This window comes from Electrophorus electricus, chromosome 11 (assembly GCF_041902795.1).
Source record: "Electrophorus electricus isolate QZ-2024a chromosome 11, ASM4190279v1, whole genome shotgun sequence".
Taxonomy (NCBI): domain Eukaryota; kingdom Metazoa; phylum Chordata; class Actinopteri; order Gymnotiformes; family Gymnotidae; genus Electrophorus; species Electrophorus electricus.
In genome coordinates, this window is record NC_137507.1 from 10363208 (window position 1) to 10386888 (window position 23681).

At 39.5% G+C, this 23681-nt stretch overlaps 1 protein-coding gene and 1 long non-coding RNA gene across 2 annotated transcripts; both read left to right on the top strand.

Annotated features, from left to right (window-relative positions):
- The first annotated feature begins 3945 nt into the window (after window positions 1-3945).
- Window positions 3946-17470, top strand: LOC113569486 (antigen WC1.1-like). Its single transcript, XM_081723254.1, has 20 exons — window positions 3946-4081; window positions 4654-4962; window positions 6246-6551; window positions 6674-6988; window positions 7104-7436; window positions 7653-7982; window positions 10762-11067; window positions 11358-11429; window positions 11686-12000; window positions 12198-12257; window positions 12351-12503; window positions 12630-12728; window positions 14797-14859; window positions 15330-15395; window positions 15499-15576; window positions 15906-15968; window positions 16072-16134; window positions 16254-16307; window positions 16430-16492; window positions 17117-17470. Exons 1-20 carry the CDS (start codon window positions 4024-4026, stop codon window positions 17230-17232), a joined length of 3222 nt encoding a protein of 1073 aa, XP_081579380.1. The 5' UTR covers window positions 3946-4023; the 3' UTR covers window positions 17233-17470.
- Window positions 17471-22718: 5248 nt separating this feature from the next.
- Window positions 22719-23322, top strand: LOC145659887 (uncharacterized). Its single transcript, XR_014126043.1, has 3 exons — window positions 22719-22820; window positions 23019-23162; window positions 23281-23322. It is a non-coding gene; the product is annotated as an uncharacterized LOC145659887 (long non-coding RNA).
- Window positions 23323-23681: the final 359 nt, after the last annotated feature.

Below are 23681 nucleotides of genomic sequence, written 5' to 3' on the forward strand. Positions count from 1 at the left end.
ACGCGGTGGGCCGTACCAGGTGACTAGTGGGGCGGGGGGGGCTCGGTGACAGTATTTAATCAAAATGTAAAGACTTAATAACTTCATTTATCATAACAATATTCTAAGGTTTTGGCTAATATTAAGGGTAATTAAAGGGAACTAAAGACATGCTACACGGTATGAAGTGGAAGAGTTTAACGATTGGTATTAGGTAGTCCAGTCATCATGTTAGTTTCCTCCAAGAATGTTTTTCAGAACGGAATGAATATTTTTGGCAGCAGAAAGTCTTCGGTGTGCAGAGGTTGCACAAAGCTTTGCTTCAATACGAAAATGTTTGACCCCCCCCCTCCTAACCATTTTAATTATTTATTTATTTATTGTGTAGAAAAAATTATGTTGTATGATTGTTGGGTAAAGATTATTACTTCAATGTGTTTATAATCATGTAGGGTAATACTGAAAAAGTATCCATTTAATTATTTTTTCCCCAAAGGTATTCTTGACTCATTACAAGCATGTCATTTAATACCTTGAAATCAACTATGTCACTAAAAACAGTGGAGACAGCATTGTATTGTAATTAGTTTCCTCAAATGTTGATGTCATTAACATGCCCTTTATTGTAACTGCCTTTGTGGTAGTGGTTGTCACATTCTTGATGAAGATGATGTCATCTCAAGGTGTGTCATCTCAAGGTGTGTACTTGTTCCTTGAATTTATGGTGCAAATATCAACCAAACAATTTGACTGGACAGTAGCACTGTACACCTTTTCTGTAATCCTGTTCTACACGTAGTCCATTTCATGGTTACAGGAGTAGTAGGATGTGCAAAGAAGCCCAGGTGTCTGGTTTCTTCTTCCAGCTTCTCCTGGGGGATCCCCAGGCTTCCCCAGGCCAGCTTGGAGACGTAGTCCCTCCAGAATGTCCTCGGTCTACCCATAGTTCTCCTCCCTGTTGGCCATGTCTGGTATACCTACGGCAGGAGGTGACCACATGGCATCCTTATCAGATGCCTGAACCACTTCAACTGGCTGCTCTGTTTTATACTCCTCCAAAGTTCATGAGCAGGTTATGGTTGGGAAATAGTAAATTGAGAACTTGAATTTATAGCTCAGCTCTGTCTTCACAGCTACAGTCTGCCACAGTGACCACATTACAGAAATTGCTGAACTTATCCTATGGTTGATATCACAATTCCTCTTGCCATCACTTGTGACCTGAGTTACTTAAACTCGTCCACTTGGGGTCAGGTTCTCGCCCAGAGGGAGTGTGCCACTCTTTCCCAGGAGATCACCATGTCCTTCAACTTGCCTCCTTTTCTGCTTAATGGTGTCCCTCACTGTTAAAGTCCACAACCGGGTTTTTGGGTTGACGCTATACCAGGCACTGAAAAAGATTTAGCCACAACGAACCTGCTTCCACAATGGAGATTTTGAACAGGGTCCACCCATACTCAGTGTCCCCAATTACTCCAGAAAGTACAAGAAGCTCTCTTCAAATCATTTGGGAAAGTGTTTCCAAGCAGACCCTCACTATATGTTTGGGGCTACCAGGTCTGACCGAGAATGTTCCCTGCCATCTGATCCAACTCAGCACCAGATTGTGATCTATTGACAGCTACGCACCTCTCTCCACATGAGTGTTCAAAACATGGCCTCAGGTCAGATGACACAACCACAAAGTTAATCACTGACCTTTGGCCCAAGGTGCTCTGATAATATGTACACTTATGAGCAGCCTTGTGTTCAGACTTTGTCTTTGTTGTACACCAATCATGGATAGTACAGAAGTCAAATAACATCCCACCTCTTGCTTCAGATTGGGCAGAACATTCCTCCCAGTCACTCCTCTCCAGGTTTCCCAGTCATTGCCTACCATATTTGTTTTGTAATACAATACTGTCTGTAATAATATTTGTTCAGAATATCAACTTTCTTTGGTTTGTACTAGGGAAACCCTGCAAGAATGAAAGTTCTCACATTGTTTCTCTATTTGAGTGAAATATAAGTAACTGTATGGAGAATTGTTTATTTCTTGGCCATCAGGGTGAAATTGTAGGGTTGAGGCTAAATGTGTAATCTACACTTTATCTGCTTTACCTCAGATAAGACCGTTGGGGTATGAGTCCACATCTGCCCCCACTGACCCCCACCTCCCAGCAGATGAGGTAAGTAAAAGAATTACAGTTACAGATTACAGTTATGCATAATTACAGTTACAGATTGAAACAGAACAAAACTTTGTGCTGCCCGGTTCTAACACTGGACTGTGTTACAGAAGGATGACGAGCAGCAGATGGTTGCCAGTGGCTCTTATGATCTTCTGCAGGATAGCTGAAGAGATGTGGGATCTCAGACACTCTCCATACAGCTCAGCGCCTGAACTGCTGTAGAGCAGCAGGACACTCAAGTGCTGCAGTACCTTAGCAGACCATAAGAGGGATGAAGAAAAAAAAGAACAAAGATTGAACGGCAGTTTCATAAAGCTGAACTGCAATGAACTGGACATTGATGACCCAGTAAAATGGGAAGTACTTTTGTGATTATGTGTGTAAAACTGTTTACGTCTCTGTGTGCATGTGTTGTGTGGTTGAATGTTTACATGTTTGTTGGCCTTGATTATTCCTTTGGTATAACAAGTTTATGTTCATGCTACCACTACATGCACAAATAAACAAACAAAAGCATTTGTATCAGTTGTGGTTCATAAACTCTAAGGGATATTTCACTGAACACAAATTTCTAATCAACTGGATAACTTGAAACAAAAGTCCAGGCTATAATGTCCCCCTAGCCCTTCTGCCACTGTCTTCTCATATGTGTAGCCTGGTCCAGAATCCAACACTGCACACAGTCTGTGATTTGGGAACAAGCCAGAATGGTGCAAGTTTCAGATACTCTGGACTGGGTTATAACAGAGTTATAAATACAAGTCTTATCTGATACAAATAAAAAGTGTGTATTTAGTCTTTGATGCATTTTGAAAGAGCTGTATTCAAAATCCTTTCAGAATACAATAATACTCTCTGTGCCATTATCACTTGTTTTCTTTCTCTCTTGGTTTACTTTAAAAAACTGACCATTGAAGAATAGAGCTTTTATTATGTGTTTTTAGTGAGGGCGAATTTTTCTCACTTTTTTCTGTCAGTAGAGTAAAATATCTGTTTCACCGCCGTGATTATAAAATTCATAATCCTCTTCTGCCACCTTGTGGATGAAATAGGTATTACAGTTATACGGCAAAATGATTTTGTCACATCTTATCATTATCTATATAAAGGTTTTTAAAACTTTTAAATTGAATTGTAATAAAACATATTCTAAAGTCTTTATTAAATTATCTACTGTTTTTCTATTTTGCAGTCATAATTTCATTATTATATTATATTCCTTTCAAATAACTGAAACCCAAGCGTCATCTTTCTCACTTTAGGCTATTAAAATATAAGTCTTTGGATGTCTTTCTATTCAATTTAGTTTATGTCGAGTGATAAACTAGTGCTTTGAGTGATAAACTAGTGTCTTTCTAAATCCGTATCCTTACCTAAACTAGCTGTGTGTTTGTCTGTCAGATACAGTATTAATCAGTGTTTAGATCAGCTCTGTGCAGGTGGCATTAAAGCTGAATCTACACTGAGTGCTTCCTCTCTCTGAAATCAGTCTCCTGTATGCTGGTGACTTTCTCACCACACTCTCCTCAGTCAGACGCCTCTAGAGATGGGAGGTGGAGTTCTGTTCATCCGCGCTGACGTTCTTTTGATATATATGGAGTAAGTCAAACATACATCCTCTGATTTGTCACTGTAGAATGTTTGATGATTTCCCCTTCTCTGTCTAATAAGGTAACCGTGATTGTGATTGGCAGCTGTGAGGAGCTCTCTCTCTCTCTCTCTCTCTCTCTCTCTCTCTCTCTCTCTCTCTCTCTCTCTTGTTCTCTATAGGGGGCTGAGGGGACACAGTTCCTTCAGTCTCTCTGGGGTAGTGGAGGTGAAGCTTGTGTTTCCTGCTGAGTTGAACAGAGTGTGTGCAGGGCAGAGGGAGATGGACAGCTGTCTGACTTTAATTCTTCTGATGTCCACATTCTCACTCACTACTGCTGGTAAGTACACACTCAATTATACAAACATTCTCAGATCAGTAGGAACTAGTCAGTTAGTCCTGCCCAAGGTAAAGACTAATCATGGATATAAACTGTTTAGCTATTATTCTGTTCTTAAATGGAACAGTGTGTTAGACAAGCCCTGACACCAGATACTTTTAAGTCTGTACACAAAAAAACCCAAAACTTTAATTATAAGAAGTTTTCAACTTCAACAGCATTTTTTAATTTAATTTAAAATGTTTTCATAATTTTCATAATTAAAATGCACTTTTATATTTTTCATTCTTATTTGATTCTTTCTTTATTTTATTTTGTCTCAGCTCTTTACATGTTTAATTTGAAATCTGTTAGCTAGCATTTTAATTTAACATCGATTTTAGTTGTAGTTAGATCTCTCTCTTTCTCTCTCTCTCTCTCTCTCTCTCTCTCTCTCTCTCTCTCTCTCTCTGTCTATATATATATATATATATATATATATATATATATATATATATATATATATATATATATATATATATATATATATATCACACACACACACACACACACACTTCTGTTTCTTTTAACAGACAGTGTGAGGCTGGTGGATGGTGGTAGTCGCTGTGCTGGGAGAGTGGAGGTTCTTCATAGAGGACAGTGGGGAACAGTGTGTGATGATGACTGGGATATGAGTCATGGTGCAGTGGTGTGTAGAGAGCTGGGCTGTGGGGAGGCTGTAGATGTACTGGGTAATGCTCACTTTGGACCAGGATCCGGACCAATCTGGATGGATGATGTGGACTGTAGTGGATCAGAGTCTACACTGAAGAACTGTAGATCAGCAGGGTGGGGGGAACATGACTGTGGTCATGATGAAGATGTTGGAGTGAGGTGCTCAGGTAAGATTTTAAAAATACATACAAAAATATCATATCAAATATCACTAATTATCACATCAAATATAAAACATATCTTTATCATACTAATTTTATTTTAAATGAGCTTTTCAGAATTTTTCACTTGAGTCTTACATTTATTCAACATTAAAACAGTTTTGGCTCACATTTTTAGTTTCTCATACAATTATTAGCCAGGAATGAGCCAAATATTTCTAACAGAGAATATTTCTCACCACTGCAGCTGCAAGGCAAGACTGAAAGATTAAAGAGAAAATAGAAGACTGGCAGGGAAAAAGAGAGAGAGAGAGATAGAGAGAGAGAGAGAGAGAGAGAGAGAGAGAGAGAGAGAGAGAGAGAGAGAGAGAGAGAGAGAGATCTACAGACTTTGTAAGACAGTTACGGGAGGCAGATTGTCCAAGCATTATTGAGACCATTCCACTGAGAACTTATCACACTTTATTCTTATTCAGGAATTAGTGAAATATGTCACTTCTTGCACTGATCAGTGCAGTTATTCAAATTATTTAAATGCACAGCTCACAGGATGTCCAGATTTACAGACAGTCCTCACCTGTGCTCTGAGAGAGTGGGGATGCTTCATGGAGAGACCTGGGGCATAGCAACATTGTTTACGTTGTTTTGATGAAACCATAAAACAGAATTTGAATTCTGTAAAATTAATCATTTCTTAAATCGGTGTGTTCACTTAGAATTTATATAGATGTTACATGCAAAGAAACGTTTAATGAAAGTAACAAAACCGAACATAAAAGTGCACTAACTAAAAAAAAAACGAAGCCAGCGTAACATACAATGACCGATAACAACTATTGCAAACAGAACAAGCTTAAATAATGTGTAAAATAATTACATAACAGCCTCCAGGTGGTCTGGCGAATGAGGGAACACACAATACCTGAGGGAGGAGTGGTACAAATAAAACAAAGACACATGTAAGACAAGAATAACAAAAATAAATGCCACATGCAGAGCCACCGCTGAATGACACAGGCTACAGCAGGGAGGCTACATCACAATAGATATTTATAAAGAACCTTTTAACAGGGTTTAATTATTCCTTTTGTTGTTCATGTGGTTTAGATCATTATAATACATAGGTTACAAACCCAGTCTTAATTAATGATAAGAGCGTCTGCCAAATACTGTATATGTAAATGTAAATCAACATCAATTTATTACTAATTCTATCATTACAAGAAATAATTTAAATGGTTTTATACTGTGTTTAGTGTAATTATTATTAAAACAATTTCAATGCACAGGTCAGAACACCAGACTTACCGACGGTCCTCACCTGTGCTCTGGGAGAGTGGAGGTACTTCATAAAGGGAACTGGACCACAGTGTGTGATGATGACTTTGACCAGCAGGATGCAGAGGTTGTGTGTAGAGAACTGGGCTGTGGGCTTCCTGTGAAGGTGCTGAGAGCAGCTGCTTTTGGCAGACGGGAGGGCAAGGTGTGGCCAAAGGAGCTTCAGTGTAGAGGCAACGAATCTGAGATTTACTTCTGTCCAACAACATCACCCAAAAACTGTTCCCATGACAAAGATGTGGGACTAATATGTTCAGGTGATGTCAATATTTATCTCTTTCTTGCTATTTACATACCATGTATGTACATTTGCATACATGTATAATGAAATAAATATGAATTGAATGCTGTTGCACTAAGATGTCAGTTATGTGTTCAGGTTACACAGTGGCGCGTCTGGTGAATGGCTGGGACTCCTGTTCTGGTCGAGTGGAGCTCCAGTACCTCAGTGACTGGGGCTCAGTTTGTGGTGATAGCTGGGATATGAGAGCTGCCAGTGTCCTCTGTGGGCAGCTGAAGTGTGGGACTGCTGTGGCTGTGTTGGGGGCGGACTGGTTTGGGGAAGGAAGTGGCCACGTTTGGGCTGATGTGTTTGATTGTCATGGGAACGAGACACACCTGTCAGAATGTCTCATCTCATCATGGAGTCGAACAGCATGTTCTCATGAACAGGATGCTGGAGTCATCTGCAATGGTGAGCTCTTCCACTCATGTACACCACATTACTGAAGTTTTAAAACATTAAATATATTTTGCATGCTAAAATAAAAACCTTTTTAATTTTCAGATTTAATTATATTCCCATTCAGGTTCCTCTCAGGCCTTTCATGAAGGGCGAGTGAGGTTGTCTGGAGGGAGGGAGTGTGAGGGGCAGGTGGAGGTTTACTTCATCCAGGACTGGTGGAGAGTTCTCCTGGACTCCCGGAGTGTGTCTGAGGCCTCAGTGGTGTGCAGACAGCTGGGTTGTGGCTCTGTGCTGAATATCTCCAGGTCCTCTCCATCCATTCCTGATCAACACAGCCACATGTGTATGACGGGTTTCAATTGTTCTGGGAGTGAAGCTCATCTGGGGAACTGCAGCAGTGCAAAACTGCTCAACCTCTCCTGCAGCTCCAGGGAACAGCTGTCAATCACCTGCTCTGGTAAGTGTTACATTAACCTAAAACATGGGTACCTAATACGCTCTAAAATCTATCCCTGTTGTGTGAGGATTTATGACATTTATCACTTAGTATCAAAAATAAGAACCTGGAGTCATTATTTTGGTAAAACAATTCCATGTGTCTCTTTCTGTGCATGCGTGCGTGTGTGTGTGTGTGTGTGTGTGTGTGTGTGTGTGTGTGTGTGTGTGTATTTAGGTGTGTTTAACTCAGGCCACAGCTCCATCAGACTGGTTGGTTCTGGGGGAGATTGTGCAGGAAGGCTGGAGGTTTTCCTCAACGGCTCTTGGGGGACAGTGTGTGCTGACTCATGGGACATTGAGGATGCCCAGGTGGTGTGCAGGCAGCTGCAGTGTGGAGTGGCCCTCAGTGCCCACGTACCAGCCTGGTTTGGTCCTGGAACTGGACACATATGGCTGAATGAGGTGCAGTGTGATGGGAACGAGACTTCCATGTGGAACTGCAGGTATCAACTCTGTGGACAAGATGAGTGTGGACATCAAGAGGATGTAGGAGTGGTGTGTTCAGGTAAAGTGTGCTGACTGCTGCTGTTCTCAATCAGCCTGATGTGGCTGATTGTCTTTCAAAGCTCTGTATATAGTGATCACTAAAAATAGACTTGTCACAATCATGAATTTTTCTTATCTTCATTAATTTTTGTATAAAATATGACAATTATTTAATTGTTTTGTTCCAGTAAAATAAGCCCAATAACTCTATAACAAGAAAAAGAAGAAAAACATGGTAGATTGGTACATACAAATACCCTTACATTTGTAAATGGCTTTACAGAATTATGCTATATTGTAATTGTATAAATATCACATTGTGTTATTACCTTGTATAACTACATTGCTGTGGTTATAAGTGGCTAGCCTTAAAATGTATGCATTACCATTATCTTTTACTTGGCTGAATTGCTTTTAAATACTCGACACTGTCTCTGACTGAAGGTTTTAGCTGCTGAAGTGTTGGGAAATATGCTGGGTCATTATGAGAAATGTAGTACCTGTAGTTAATTTATGTGGTGTTAATGCTTTGGTGCATGGAAACATTTTACTGAGTCACTTGCTCTATCATTTCTAGTGATGCCCCTGTTAAATAACAATTTTGAGGGAACAGTATTATTACCATTATTGAATGAATAATTGCTAAGGGAAAATGCAGCGACTGGGTACTCTCAGTTTTTTGTCCTACTGTGTGTTTTGTCTGCCTGTTTGGACACTCGAGGCATTATTCCTCTTTGGGAGAACTGAACTTTTGGAAATTGGTAGATGATGCCAACTTTATACACCTGATAAACTGAATTTTATCCCAGTGAAGCTATCCCACTGTTACGAACTCCTGGAACCACACTCATCCCCGCACTGCCACGCCTACCTCTTCTCACCGACATCTCTGATCTGGTTTGCCAGAGTACTAATTTCACACCTGATAACTATTCTCCTCATTACTCCCCTTATTTAAGCTCCCCTCCCTGTCACTCTCTTTGTGAAGTGTTGCCATTCCCATGTTGCATACAGAGCCTTCCATATACGTGTTTGTCTTCCTGGTTTCCGTATCCTGCCTGTGTTTCAGACCTCGTCTCCTCCATGACCCCTGGTTGCCTGTTGACTCTGCCCCACGTTTTTGACCTCAGATCCACCTGACTACAAGTACCCGCCTGACTCCTCTAACCTGCCCTGTTTCTTCAATAAAACCTCTAGCAAAGGGATCCTCTCCTTTGTGTGTGTGTATTCATAACACCAACAGTGGTGGAGGAGGAGGCCGAGGAGGGATCGGAAGTAAAGGAGAGACAAAAGAGGAGACCTACATCCTAAACTACATGCTAAACCACATAGACCAGCTTTAAGAATGTCAATTTCCCAACCAGAGGCAATAATATACTGGATCAAATCTACACTTACATCCCGGGGGCTTACAAAGCTGCAGCATCCGTGCAGCTCAGCATGTCTGAACACATTGTGCTAGAATGAACCCCTACCTACAAACCTCTTATCTGTAGAGGCCTTAAAATGATTAAAGACTACAAATGCAGTTACCAGCAGATCCACCATGATCGAGCACTACCTGACTCCCTGAACCAGCATTAAATGATCATTTCTGGGTATTTTCAACCTCTCACCATATCTGGCTGTAGGGTGGAATTGTCCCACAGATGATGCCATAGTGCTCCACACAGCCCTGTCTCACCTAGAACTTCCTAACACTTGGTGGTGAGAATAGGGGACTATGCATCATCTCTGCTCATCCTAAATACAGGTGCACTGCAGGAATGTGTGCTTAGCCTGATCCTCTTCTTCCTTTTCACATGACTGCACCCCCATCCATGCTTCCAACACCATTGTGAAGTTCACAGATGACATCACAGTAATAGGTCTCATATCGAATAATGATGAGACTCACTACAGAGAGGAGATCTCTCACATAGCCAGATGGTCCTCAAGCAACAATCTGGTTCTGAACACTAACAAGACCAAAGAGTTAATTGTGTTTTACAGAACAACCAGAAGAACAGGGCATGCTCCATTATTCATGGAAGTGGAGCATGTGGACAACATAAAAGTACCTAGAACTCCACATTACAGCCAGCCTTACCTTGGCATTGAACCTCTCCCACCTGGAAAACAACGCCCAGTAAAAGCTCTTTCTCCTGAGGTGGTTCAAGCATGCTGGACTCTCCCTCAAACCTTTATAGAAGCACCACTGAAGGTTTTCTCTGTCTCTGTATGACTGTATGGTATGCCAGCTCTACAGCAGAAGAAAGGAAGGACTTGCCTCAGGTGGTGAGAGTAGCCCAGAGGATGGCAGGATGCCCACATTCCAACCTGAACTCAGGATCATGGGATTGGGGGATACCCGCTCCCCGACCTGAACTCAGTGTATGATGCCCACCTCCAGAAGATAGCCTGCGGCACCAAGACCACAGACTGTGGTGCCTTCAGGATCAAGATTTCCAAGAATAAAAACCAGTGGACTAAGGAACAGCTTTTTCCTCAGAGCTGTGAACGCCATCACCCATCTGTACACACTCACCTCAGTCTCTAGACACTGACACACTTCAATTGCACCCTTGCGCATGCACCAATTTTACACATTACTGTACTATATATTTACCATTGCAACATATTGCTGTGTGCTTCTGTAATTGATTATGTGTTTATTTGTGCTCTTGCATATCTTTTTAATGTTTAATGTTTTCTTGGTCATGTTGAGGGTACAGCACAGAATTTTGTTGTACTATATGCAATGAAAATAGTGTTCATTCATTCATTTAATAATTTTCATCTTTCTCTCACCTCACCAGAGTTCAAAGAAATGAGACTCAGTGAGGGTTGTAAAGGGAATCTGGAAGTGTTCTACAATGGAACCTGGGGGAATGTGTGTGTGAATGGGATGAGTGAAGAAACACTAAGTTTGGTCTGTCGAGAGCTGAACTGTGGAAGAACAGGCAGTGAGTCCGCATCCAAAGCAAGAGTGGAATCATCTCCTAACTGGCTGGATCAGGTGAAATGTAGGAAACATGACTCCACTCTGTGGCACTGCCCATCTCAACCCTGGGGGCAGAACAGCTGTGAAAATCACAATGAGGTGGCTCACATTACCTGTTCAGGTAGGCAGATTCTCTCTCCAGTTTCTACTAGTTTTATGCACTTTTACTGTACTGATGAGTAAACTGTATAGACTTGTTTCCTGTCTATTACTTTGACAATAATCAATGCCATACAAAATGAAATATAACTGTCTAATATTGCTACCAACCTACTGTACTGGCAAGGTAAGATGACAAAGAACTTTTGTAATTTGCTCTGGATTGTCTGCTAAATGCCATAAATGTAAATATAAATAGCTACAGAACTGGATGCTCTTGGAAATTCAATCTGTGTCTTGCTCTACACACAGGAGAGAGAAATGATCATGTGCAGCAAAGTCATGTGAAATGCTCCTCCTCTTCCTCCCAGAGCCAGTGCTCCAGTAAGGACTCTCACACAAAGAAGGTCCACATTTGACTCAGGAGAGCATTAATTACAAATGCTACAAGTGTCAGTCCTCTCCTCACCATGATCAATAAATGTGTGAATCTGACATGTTCAAATTACAGAAAAATCCATAATTTACTATATTACTGTTCTGTTATGATTTCTGTAGCTAAAGTTGTCAGTGCAGCTTTGGCTCCTAATGTTTTGTGTTTGTGTGTGTGTGTGTGTGTGTGTGTGTGTGTGTGAGGTAGATCACCTGCCTCCCAGGCTGAGTGGACCAGAGGGAAGCTGCTCTGGGAGGCTGGAGGTTTACCATAATGCTGCGTGGGGCTCCATCTGTGATGATCAGTGGGACATCAGGGATGCTGAGGTGGTCTGCAGACAGTTGGGCTGTGGGAAGGCACTGAGGGCTGATGGGAGTGCTGCCTTTGGTGCTGGTGAAGGGGTGATCTGGCTGAACAGAGTGAAGTGCAGAGGGGATGAGATTCACCTGTGGGACTGCAGTTATTCATTGAAGAACCACACTGACTGCTCCCACAAAGAAGATGCTGGAGTCACCTGTGCAGGTCAGAGGATTTTGCTTGATTCTGGGGTTTCTGTGCAAAAATATTTTCTCCCATTGATAATAATTTGCAAAAGTTTATTTTCATTGTCATTTTGGGTAATGAGAGTTAAATCAGTTAGTGTTTAATTTCTCTCCAACTTCTTAGAGAACATGAACATGTATTTTGAATGTCTGGGTGTTCTGCTTTTATATTGACAGACCCTTATGTGTCTCCTACTACTGCACCCAGAACAACCACAAGCACCTCCACCTTTACAGGTTCGCTCTTTGTCTCTTGGCCATTTTCATAATTGACTGTGGAAACATTATTGCTTGTTCTTCAGAGTTGTTGGTGTGTATTTTTCTTTCCAGATGTTCAGAAGACATCCAGTCCTCTACAAACTGCATCAGCAGCTGTTCCATGCACCACCCCTACAGTGGTCCTGCTGGTACTGGGAGTGCTGCTCTTCCTGGCCTTAGTGCTTCTCTCTGGGCTGGTTTACCAGAACAGAGTGCTCAGGAGAGGTGGGACACATTCACGCATCATCTACAGTCCAGTTTCTGGACATTCTCTGAACATCATTAGTCCTTGAGTCTGTCTGCTTTCTGTTACACTGAAGTGACACCATGTTTCTGTCTGTCTCCACCCAGTGATCTCTAAGAGGAGGCGTAAGACTCTGCCTGAGGCAGTCTATGAGGAGATTGACCGCAGATACATCAATAAAAGAACCCGTGTCTCCACTCGAAGGGGTGGGTGACGTTTGTGGAGTCTTCAAACTGAGATTTACTGAATTATATTTATATTAGAATTGAGAGGTTTCTTCCAAATAATCGAATAACCAAACACATCTGAATGCATGGCCAGTGATCAAAACAATATTTAATTTCCAAAATTCTTTGTAATTTTGGTGTGCAGCACAAATAAGAAAATTATATAATGTAATGGCATGGGTCCCTCCTCTTCAAGTCCTCCTCAAGTACATGTGTGTGCGTGTCTGTGTGTGTCTGTGTGTGTGTCTGTGTGTGTGTGTGTGTGTGTGTGTGTGTGTGTGTGTGTGTGTGTCCTTGTGTGTGTGTGCGTGTGTGTGTGCTTGTGTGTGTGTGTGTGTGTGTGTGTGTGTGTGTGTGTGTGTGTCTTCATCACCATGCCCCGCCCTCATTAACCGGTTATGTCACTATCTATCATTGTCTGTCATTATCTTTCTTGATAGTGTGCGTATTTAAGGTCCTGTTATAAGTATATCTTTTGTCAGTGTTTGACCCCTTGCTTGATCCCTTGTTTAACCTCTTGTTTAACCATTTGTGTGTCCTGTTATCAATTAGTTTTCTTTGTGTTTGGGTTTTGTTTTATTTGCTGTGTGCGTTAAATGTCTGTGTTCATCACAACAACGGCTCACCTCGGCATCCTGCCTCTGCCTCCAAATGTTACATATAAAACAATGAGAGAGAGAGAGAGAGAGAGAGAGAGAGAGAGAGAGAGAGAGAGAGAGAGAGAGAGAGAGAGATTGTGTTTGATTTTCCAGATGCTTTGGAATTTTTCTCAGGTGTACAAATAATAATAAAATAATGTAAAATAATAGGATCCAGTGGGTGAAAAGCGCTTTGAATGTGTATTAGAGTAAATGTGTCTTTGGCTGCATGTGAAGAGTGTGGTAATTCTGCTGATAATCATCTATTAGGCAGGGGAAGCTCAACTATATTATTCCTGTACACCTTTAGTTTAGGTACAGGATGAGAAAACCACAGAGCAGCAGGTGTGTGTAGAGAGAGAGAGAGACAGAGAGAGAGAGAGAGAGAGAGAGAGAGAGAGGGAGGGTGGGAGAGCGGAGAGAGGGAGAGAGTGTGTAAGTGAGAGAAAGTGTGTATGTGTGTGTGTGTGTGTGTGTGTGTGTGTGTGTGTGTGTGTATGTGCGTGTGTGTGCGTGTGTGTGTGTGTGTGTGTGTGTGTGTGTGTGTGTGACAGAGAGAGCTTGTGTGTAAAGGCTTACATAGTTGTGGGTGATAGAGGGGGAGGAAAAGGAGAGAAAATGTGTACACGCTTGTGTGTTTGTGTATGTGTGTGTAAGATAGAGTGTCTGTGCCTGCAGTTAGTTTTGTGTGAGAGACATAAGAAAAGAGAAGAGAGAGAGAGAGTGTGTGTGTGTATGTTTTTCCAAATGCTTCCTAATTTTTCGTAGCTGCACAAATAATAAGAAAATTTTATAAATAATTTTATTATTATTCAATTCTATAAATAATAAAATTAATAAGAATAATAACAAATAATAAAAAATGTAAAATAATGAGAGACTGTCAGTAAAGTGAGTGGTGAATGTGTCTGTGATGGCATGTGAGGAGTGTGGTAATTCTGCTGATAATCATCTATTAGGCAGGGGAAGCTCAACTATGTTATTCCTGTACACCTTTAGTTTAGGTACAGGATGAGAAAACCACAGAGCAGCAGGTGTGTGCAGGAAGAGAGTCAAAGAGAGAGAGAGAGGGAGAGAGAGAGAGAGAGAGAGAGAGAGAGATTGAGCGTAAGTGAATGAAAGAGGGGTGTTTGTGTAGCCTCTATACACTCTATACATCTCTGTACACCCTGGAAAGCATTGTCCCCAAATTTCTATTCTGCAGGTAAGTTTGGCTATGTGTGGTTGTGTTTGTGTCTGTGTGTGTGTGTGTCTTCTGGTGTGGGGTCTTAGGCTGCCCTCTATTGGCTGCAGTGTTATTATTTCCATTTTCCTATATCCAACCCAGTTGATTATGACCACATGAGTCAGTTTGTGGTTGATGTGGTGTTCTGTACCTGTCACATGACTGTTCTGCTCTCCGCTAACAGGAAGTGTCCTTTCTGAATCCCAGCATTCAGGATATGAGGATGTGGATCAGGCATTTGTCTCAGGTAACAGGGCCACTGCATGTATGTGTCAAATTGGATCCCATTTAAAAATATTAGAATGATGGATAAGCATTAAAATAATTTATTATTAAAACTCACCTAGCTGAACCTTATTTATAATATTCTGTCATGAATGGTCACAGAAAATGTAAAATTTTACCTAGCATGAAATATTTATTTGTTCTTTTAGATTTCCACTTTGTCTCATATGAGTCTATCTGGTAGTGTGTGTTCCTCTTTGTTAGATAAATGAGAGCTTCTCTGTCTCAGAGTCTGATTTACTGCACTGGTTAAACATTTTATTCATCTGTAGATCAGAAGATGTTTTGCAGAAGTGCTTTCCCCATATTCTAACCAGAGTCACATGCAATAGTTTACAAAAGACATATCAGAGAATTACAGTTTGTACATCATTCTCATTACCGTAGTTTGTTTTAAGTTGTGTAAAAAACAAAGTTATCATCTTTTTCCAGAAAAGTCTGTGACTGTGGACCAGCCTGAGTATTACGATGATGTCACCACCACCGGTGACCTCATAAGTGAGTTCCTTTATTAACTGATCATGTGATTCTACTTCCTTAAACCAAACTATGGAAAGATGACTGGACTGTTTTAAAGACAGTCTGCTTTTACTGAACTTAGGTGACATAGAAAGAGAGGACATACCAGAGAACTACGATGATGTCATCACTGCTGGACCCAGCCCTGATATTGTAGCAGGTGTGGTTCTATATTGGGGATTGTCTGTCAGACAGAACAAACATTCTTACTACAAACCCATAACTGTTCATTTGTTTGGTGTGAATACAAGTATGAATTTGTATGGGGAGCACTTTTATATTCAATGATCATTAAAAATATCTGAGATCACAAATAAAATAAAAAATAATAAATAACCAAACAAATAAATCAATAAAAAAGAAAAGAGAATCATTAAATTATCTGTAAATTAATGATGCCTGTGCTACTTTTATGGAGCTTTTCTATGCTTTAAGAGCTGCCAGCTCAGTAACATCTGTGTGTCTCGGTACATCTGTGTTTTGGTGTAGAGGACGTATCTGAGAATTATGATGATGTCATTACTGATGATCAGAACGCTGCTGTTGTGACAGGTATGACTAGTAATGTTACAAGATTGTAGCCTCATACATGAAAGCAGTTAATGAAATAAATGCTAATGTACTGGTATTTTCCTCTATATCTCCTATATAACAGAGGAGATGACAGAAAACTATGATGATGTTATTACCACTGGACCAAACCCAAACATTACAGCAAGTAAGATTTTAATACAAGGCCATTTATGTCAAATGGAAGCACTGAATCAGAACAATAGGTTGTAATGTAACACATATTTTATTGATATCAGTATAATATGTCTTCTCCTGTTGGTATAGTGGCCACACCAGAAGACTGTAATGATGCTACAACAAACCCAAATGTTACAGAAAGTAAGTTTGTTTGTTTTTTTAATGTAGAAACTGTAATGCTGTAAATATATATTTATATTATATAATATTATATATAGTCATTATATTTTAACATCATAATTGATCTTTGCCTGTTGGTGTAGTGGACACACCAGAGAACAGTGATGACATCATCACTGCTGGACAGGATGTAGGAGGTGTAAATGGTGAGTGGCTTCCCTTGTTGTGTCCTTCACTACATTCCACCTGTATGGTGGAGTCAGTGTGTCAAATCAAGAACACAGGCAGCACAGTGAAAACATGGTCACATTAGTGATGACATGAGATGGAAATGTAATAATGTTGATGCATGACAGAGGGCTCCTATTTATATATCAACTACAGTCTCCCTTCACTTATATAACAAGTGCACCAATATTTATACAAGTGGAGACGATTGAGACAGTACTGGAGTTCAGTGCCATCTACATATGTCTAATCGTGTCCTACAATGCTGCGTCTGTCTAAGTGTGATCTACAAATGATGTGTCTGGTACCTTGAATCATGCAAAGGCTTAAAAAGAAAACAGATGTTTATCATAAATGATAATAGGCTACATTTTATTCTTAAGATATTTTATTTAAGGCACAATATTTGTACATCTTCATATATTTCTTGGAAATCATGGAATTTCTTAGCACTGTAGTGGTGATTAGACAAACACTGAGGCAATTTCTGTTTTACTCACTCATTAACATTTAACAAGCTTATTTAATATGTTTAATACAAAAATAAAATATTTTAAGCTATTTTAAGATTTTAAAAAGATGTCAATGTACTCTTTTTACAGACTATGAGGACATGAAGGAGAAGCCTCAGAAAGAGATGAATCACATGACCAAGAGACCACACCAAGTGCCTTTCCTCAGGAAATTACATTTGAACTTCTTCAAACTCAAAAAATGATTTCTAGCATTTTTCACAATATGTAACATTTTATACGACATTGTTTATTTCAGCTTTCAGCTGGAATCACACCCAGGTATAAAAATACCAAAGTTTCTTTCGCAGCCAAGCGTCACCAATTGTTTCTCACCATTTTTAAAAATGGTAATATGTAGTACATAATCAAAGCTGAAAAGCTTTATCTCATCTATCTCACTTGTTCTTCTATTGAAATAAACACGTCATTTTTTGCAAGATCTCCACATTTAATCATTCTGAATACTATTAGAGGCCTAAACTTACATTTTCAATTCTCAACATCTTAGCAGCCTAGTAAATTAACAAATAAACAAATAGACTAAATAAAACGTTTATTGGAAAAGGCTCCCTATTCCTTTTTAATCTGTACTACTTAAGAGTCGCGTCATAAAAATACACATGAAATAAAACATTTAACGTTTTAAAACTTTTATTTTTAGCGAGGAAATTACACCTTAATTCAGTACCATTTCTAAAAATGAATTTTACAACTTCTGTGATATTTTGTAGTATTTTATGTAATCCTACTTTTTTTCTTCATCTACACTTTCACACATTTCAGAATTCGGTGAGCTATGCAGTTTCTGAGTTTAGGATAAAAGGGAGAGTTTTGTTAATGGCACAAAAGTTACATGACGCGATTCAAATATCAGTCTTTTTTTTCAAAACAAATAGAAAAGGAGAAATCACATATGGAAAGCTTATTATATATCCTAAAATGAAATTAGTAATATAAGCGTAGTAGGGATACATAGATTTATTTTATATTTATACTAATGATAAATTGATTTTGAGTGAAAGCCAAGGACAATGTTGTTAACTTATTGTTACACTAGAATAAGTTATTTATTGTAGGTGTCAAAAGCATTGGTAGTGTCACACACACTCTTACATTTATGTGACAAATAAACCAAACTTGAACTTGAACTTTATGGCATTTAGCTGAGATTAAATTCACATTTCTATTATGAACTTAACAAACATAAATAAAATGGAGCCACAATACCTACACGTACCACTGAGTATTTGTAACTTGCCTCAGGGCAAGTACAGGACGTACAGACTACCTCCACGGGGACATTTATTAACATACGAAAAACACAACAGCACTCACATATAACGTAAACGATGAACATGAACACACAACGACTAACATTACCGATGTGAACATTAACACAGACAACATGACCATCGTGAACGTGATCAATAACCGCTAGCGAAGCAGCACGCAGACATTAGCAGACTAACCACGTGCAGTCGCGTGCTCAGTACAAAGGCGTGGCTACAAACAAGACGATTAACGGCCACTGCACGCGGTGGGCCGTACCAGGTGACTAGAGGGGGCTCCGTGACAGTATTTAATCAAAATGTAATAACTGACTTAATAACTGACTTCATTTATCATAACATAATATTCTAAGGTTTTGGCTAATATTAAGGGTAATTAAAGGCAACCAAAGACATGCTACACTGTATGAAGTGGAAGAGCATTAGGTAGTCCAGTCATCATATTAGTTTCCTCCAAGAACTGAATGAATATTTTTGGCAGCAGAAAGTCTTTGGTGTGCTGAGGTTGCAATAAGCTGTGTTTCAATACGGAGATGTTTGACCCACCTCCTAACTTTTTTTTTTTTTTTTTTTTTTTTTTTTTGTATAGACAAATTATGTATGATTGTTGCAGAAAGATTATGTGTTTATAATCATGTAGGGTAAGTCTGAAAAAGTATCAATTTTTTTTTTTTTCAAAAGTATTCTTGACTCATTACAAGCACATCATTTTTTCTAATTTATCTGCATAGAGGAGATCAGGGTTGGTTGTCACCTTGGTTGGTTGGCCCATTACTCATATTCTGTAAACTGTGGGTATATCTATAGAAGTATTGACACTGAAATGTTCGGATTTGAGGGCAGAAGCCAGTTGCCATATTTCCCTCTCTCTGACCTGAAGAGACCTGATGTAAGATCACTTTTGTGATTTTCCATACCATAAAGTCTGTTTTTTGGAATCATGTATTGAGAGGAAACTAAAATACCTTGAAATCAACTTTTTCACTAAAAACCGTGGGGAAAGTATTGTAGTACCAGTTATTAGTTTGAACTGTTTCCTTAAATGTTGACGTCATTATCATGCCCTTTAGTGTAACTTCCTTTGTTGTTGTGGTTGTCACACTCATGATGAGGATGATGGCACATACCATGTCAATCAAGGTGTGTTCATGTTCCTTGAATTTATGGTGCAAATATCAGTCAAACAGTTTGATACAACTGTAAATATTCTACTCGAAGCATGAGATTTCCTCCACCTCCTCTCTGCAGTCCCTAGTTCTCTCCTGTGGCAGTGAAGTGTTTCTGTTAGCCAGGGGGGAAGGACTTAGCAGGTCTAGAGGAGAGAGGGCACAGAAGATTCATTGATGAGGAGAGTGTAGAAATGAAAGTGATTTGTAACTTTATCTAAAGAGAGAGAGGATGGAGAGTCAGGGTGAGGAAGGGTGGACAAAATAGTAGAAGTAAGGGAAGAGGGAGTTATGGAGTGCAGATTGTGACAGAGGAAGGAGGAACATGTTGAAGAGGACTGGATGGAAAGAGAAGGAAGGGAGAGAGAGAAGGATAGAAAGTCATGGTCCGAGAGGTGGAGGGGGGCGACTGTGATGTCTGATGTTGTGGTGGTACGGGTGAAGATCAGGTCCAGAACATTGCCCGCTTTGTGAGTCGGAAGAGAGTGGTTGAGGGTGAGGTCAAATGCTGTCAACAGCGGAATGATGCAGGAGGAATGCAGCTTGTCTGATGGAAGGTTGAAGTCTCCAAGGAGAATGAGTGGATTTCCTTCAATGGGGAAATGACTCAGAAGGATGTTGAGCTCATCAATGAAGTGATCTAGGGAACCTAGAGGGCGGTAGATGACAATGATAAGAAGTTTGGTGGGGAAAGACACTGTAATGGCATGAAATTCAAAAGAGGAGATGGAAAGTGGAGTGAAAGTTTGATACAACTGTAAATATTCTACTCGAAGCATTACATTAAGTGAACTGAACAGTTTTAGATTTAGTTCTATGGATATTTATTCACAGAAATATTTGCTACATTTTTCATTCATTTCTCTTTAATGAGAATGACATTTTGGTAAAATCTGTTATTCTTTTTTATACAGTCATTTATTAAAGATCTAATATAATTTCACCATGACAACCAGCCATATGCTGTGTGACAACCAACCCCACCATGCAGCTGGTCTTCACAAATGCAAATGTATTCAACATGTATTCAAAATCTAATAGTTCATTATACCACTAGTGTAACTGTATAAGTTTCTGCTGCCTTTGTGCAGGGAGACACTCTGCTATTTCATGATGTCTAGGTTTGTCTGATGTCTGATGGGAGCCAAACAAAAAAATATAAAAATAAAAATGTTCGCAGACCTGAGCGTTCCCCATTTCCATGGCAACATAGTCACTTCCGGGTTTTCCAGTTTTCGTCTCCATGGTTCCGTGTCTCCTCCCCTTTGTGTCCAGCTCTTCCTAGTTTGTCCCTGATTGTAGTCCCATGTAAACCCCGTTCCTACATCTCTTGGTTGTCGGTCATTGTAGCTTTCTCTCTTTGTTTTGGTAAGATTGTCTTTCATGGTTTCTGGTTAGTTCTCGTTATCCATGCTCATTGTGCTCATTGTGCACGGTTTGGACGTGGATCAGACAACCTATGATAGCATTTCAGTGATATGATAATGGTGCCCCTTTGATCAATGCCACATATAGTCAAAAAGTCAACATTATTTGATAATTATTTAGTTTCAGACTTTAAAGATTAAGTGCAAATTTTATATTATTAACGAATGTGTCAAAACTAAACATGTTTGAAAAGCATTGCAATTGCAAAGTTGTTTGTTTGCAAAGATTCATTTGAGTCCATTTTGAGTTTGTGTTGCCAAATTTAACTATGTAGGAGATATACTAGATTTTTTAGTATAGTGCCCCCAAGTGGCCATTTCCCTTGAAACCTGACTATGTCTTAGAGAATGCATACATGACAATACAATTCAAGTTTGATGTGGATTGACCAGTGCTTAGCCTGTAAAATCTGTACTGAATGCTGACTGGCTGATGGTATCAGTCCTTTTTGGAGATATAGTATCCCTGTTTTAGGTCCTGCTCCATACATGCATACAGATGTTATGTACCAGTTTCACATTAGCTGGACAATCTGAGTAGGTGTGATAGTTTCTTGCCTGTGATAGCGCCCCCTATTTAAGCAGGTGCACCAAAATGGTTGACTTGCCCCATAGCCACTTGGGGTACATGTCTGTAAAGTTTGGTGTCATTGCATTGAAGGGTTCAACTTATTTGATTGGCATGTACAAACTACACAGTATAGAAATCCCCAGATCTTTTGATATTTATTAAACTTCAGACTCTTGTGAATGTCTGGTTACCAGATGTGTGTAGGTTTGGTGAAAATCCTAGGAGTTAGTGTTCCTAAATGTGTGTGATTTTGCATATTATGCAAATTATCTCAAAATATAAGTGGGTGGAGCTTATGGCTACTTTTTGTGGACTGGAAGACTAGTAATTACCTGAAAAAATAATTTTGTCTGTGTAACATTTGCCCGAGTGCCGCAGGGTGCAGAACAGGATGCACTCCCTCGACTTTGTGAAACATTTAATGATATGGAACATATAACACAATGGTGGCACTCACACATAACATGAACATTGAACATAAATACACTTTAAGAAGCAGTTATGTCCTGGCCCTGGCCCCATGGACAGTTCACTGTTTTTGTACCAAGTAACAAAGCTGTCAAATCAACATCTGTGAGTTCTGTCATACAGACCATTAATCATATCATTATATACACACTACTGTTCAAATCTTTGGAATCACTGCACCAGTGTTCTCAATAATCCACTTTTTTGTGGATACGTACATAAAATTATTATAATGTGATACTAGAATTTAAAAATTCATGAATTTTCAAATAACTTTTAGGAAGCACATAAATACACAAATAATTTTGTCCAGATTTATGTAGAATTGTGCAGTTGACTCCAAAATGCTTCATAGACATGTATGGAGAGAGTTAATAATAAAATTAATATCCAGAATACTTCACAAAGGGGTGGAAAGCAATGATCAAATCTTGAGGCAGATTATTTCAGGAGAAATTGCATTAAATTCAATTTATTTAATTATTCAATAGTTAATGACCTATATTTCACTAAAATACTAAATGATAGTTTAGAATGACATATCTACATACATTATTTAGACTTACATTGCATAAAGTTGCAATAAAATATAGCATAAATATGGGAACCCAAATTTTTGTAGTAGTATGAATGATAAAAAACTGCAAAACACATCCATGTTACACACATGCACACACACACACACACACACACACACATGTGCATCTTACTGTTCTGCTGCTGCAGGTGAAAACTCTGGTGGCAGATGAGGCGAAGGCCCGATATCTCGTCAAGTTGCACATGGTCGCCGTGGAAATGAACTCTGACACTCTGAAGAATGGAATACTCTATTACACGCTGACAGGGAAAACTGCTGAATCAGTAACTGAGGTAGAGGAGTGTGTGTGTGTGTGTGTGTGAGTGTGTGTGTGTGTGTGTGTGTGTGTGTGTGGGAGGAAGGGAGGAAGAACAAAAAAGAGAAAATTGAATATTATAGAAATAGCACTCTCTCACTCTCTCACTGTGTCTCACTGTCTCTTTCTCTCTTTCTTTCTCTCTTTCTCTTTCTCTCTCTCCTTCTTTACTAAGTCTGAGCAGGTTAAAGTCCGTATCCATGGCAGCCGTAGGAAAGGCCTGCTTCTGGAATCCAATATTATTGCTTCGAATGGAGTGATCCACATCACTGATAAAATGATGGACACGGTCCCTCCTACTGTTATAAGTGACAGTCAGGTGCGTTCTTCAGACAAGCCAGATGCTTTTAATAATACTGACGTAAATCAGGAAATCCTTCTTTCTGAGTTATTAAGTAAAATAAAACTCTTTTTTATAATTTGCTCTTTGAATTCAGGAAAACCTGATGAAGATTCTTTCTGACAATGGAAAGTTCTCCTAATTTAAATCTCTCCTTGAGGTATCGGAAAATTGTGAGAAATGTCTACATATGCAGTAAATGCGCATGTATGAAACTCTAAGTCTGTCTCTTTGCATCAGAAAACCAACATGATGGTTATTTTGGACGAGGCAGGTCCCTACACAGTGTTTGCTCCAACAAACACCGCCTTTTCTTTACTGAAGGAAGGTTACCTAGACTACCTTGTGTCTGATGAGGTGGGTCTGCACTGCAAAATTTCTGCAGTATTTTATATTTAGCATCACTTAACTGGAAACAAGTTGATTTTTCCCTTTATATTTCTGTTCCTTTCATCTCTGAAGGGCAATTCAAAACTACTGGAACTAATGAGAAACCAT

Bases quoted from the DNA above. Each gene is read 5' to 3' on its own strand.
- LOC113569486 (XM_081723254.1), top strand. From the start codon at position 4,024: ATGGACAGCTGTCTGACTTTAATTCTTCTGATGTCCACATTCTCACTC. The intron at 7,437-7,652 runs GTAAGTGTTACA...GTGTGTATTTAG, and splicing joins GCTGTCAATCACCTGCTCTG to GTGTGTTTAACTCAGGCCAC. The intron at 7,983-10,761 runs GTAAAGTGTGCT...TCACCTCACCAG, and splicing joins TGTAGGAGTGGTGTGTTCAG to AGTTCAAAGAAATGAGACTC.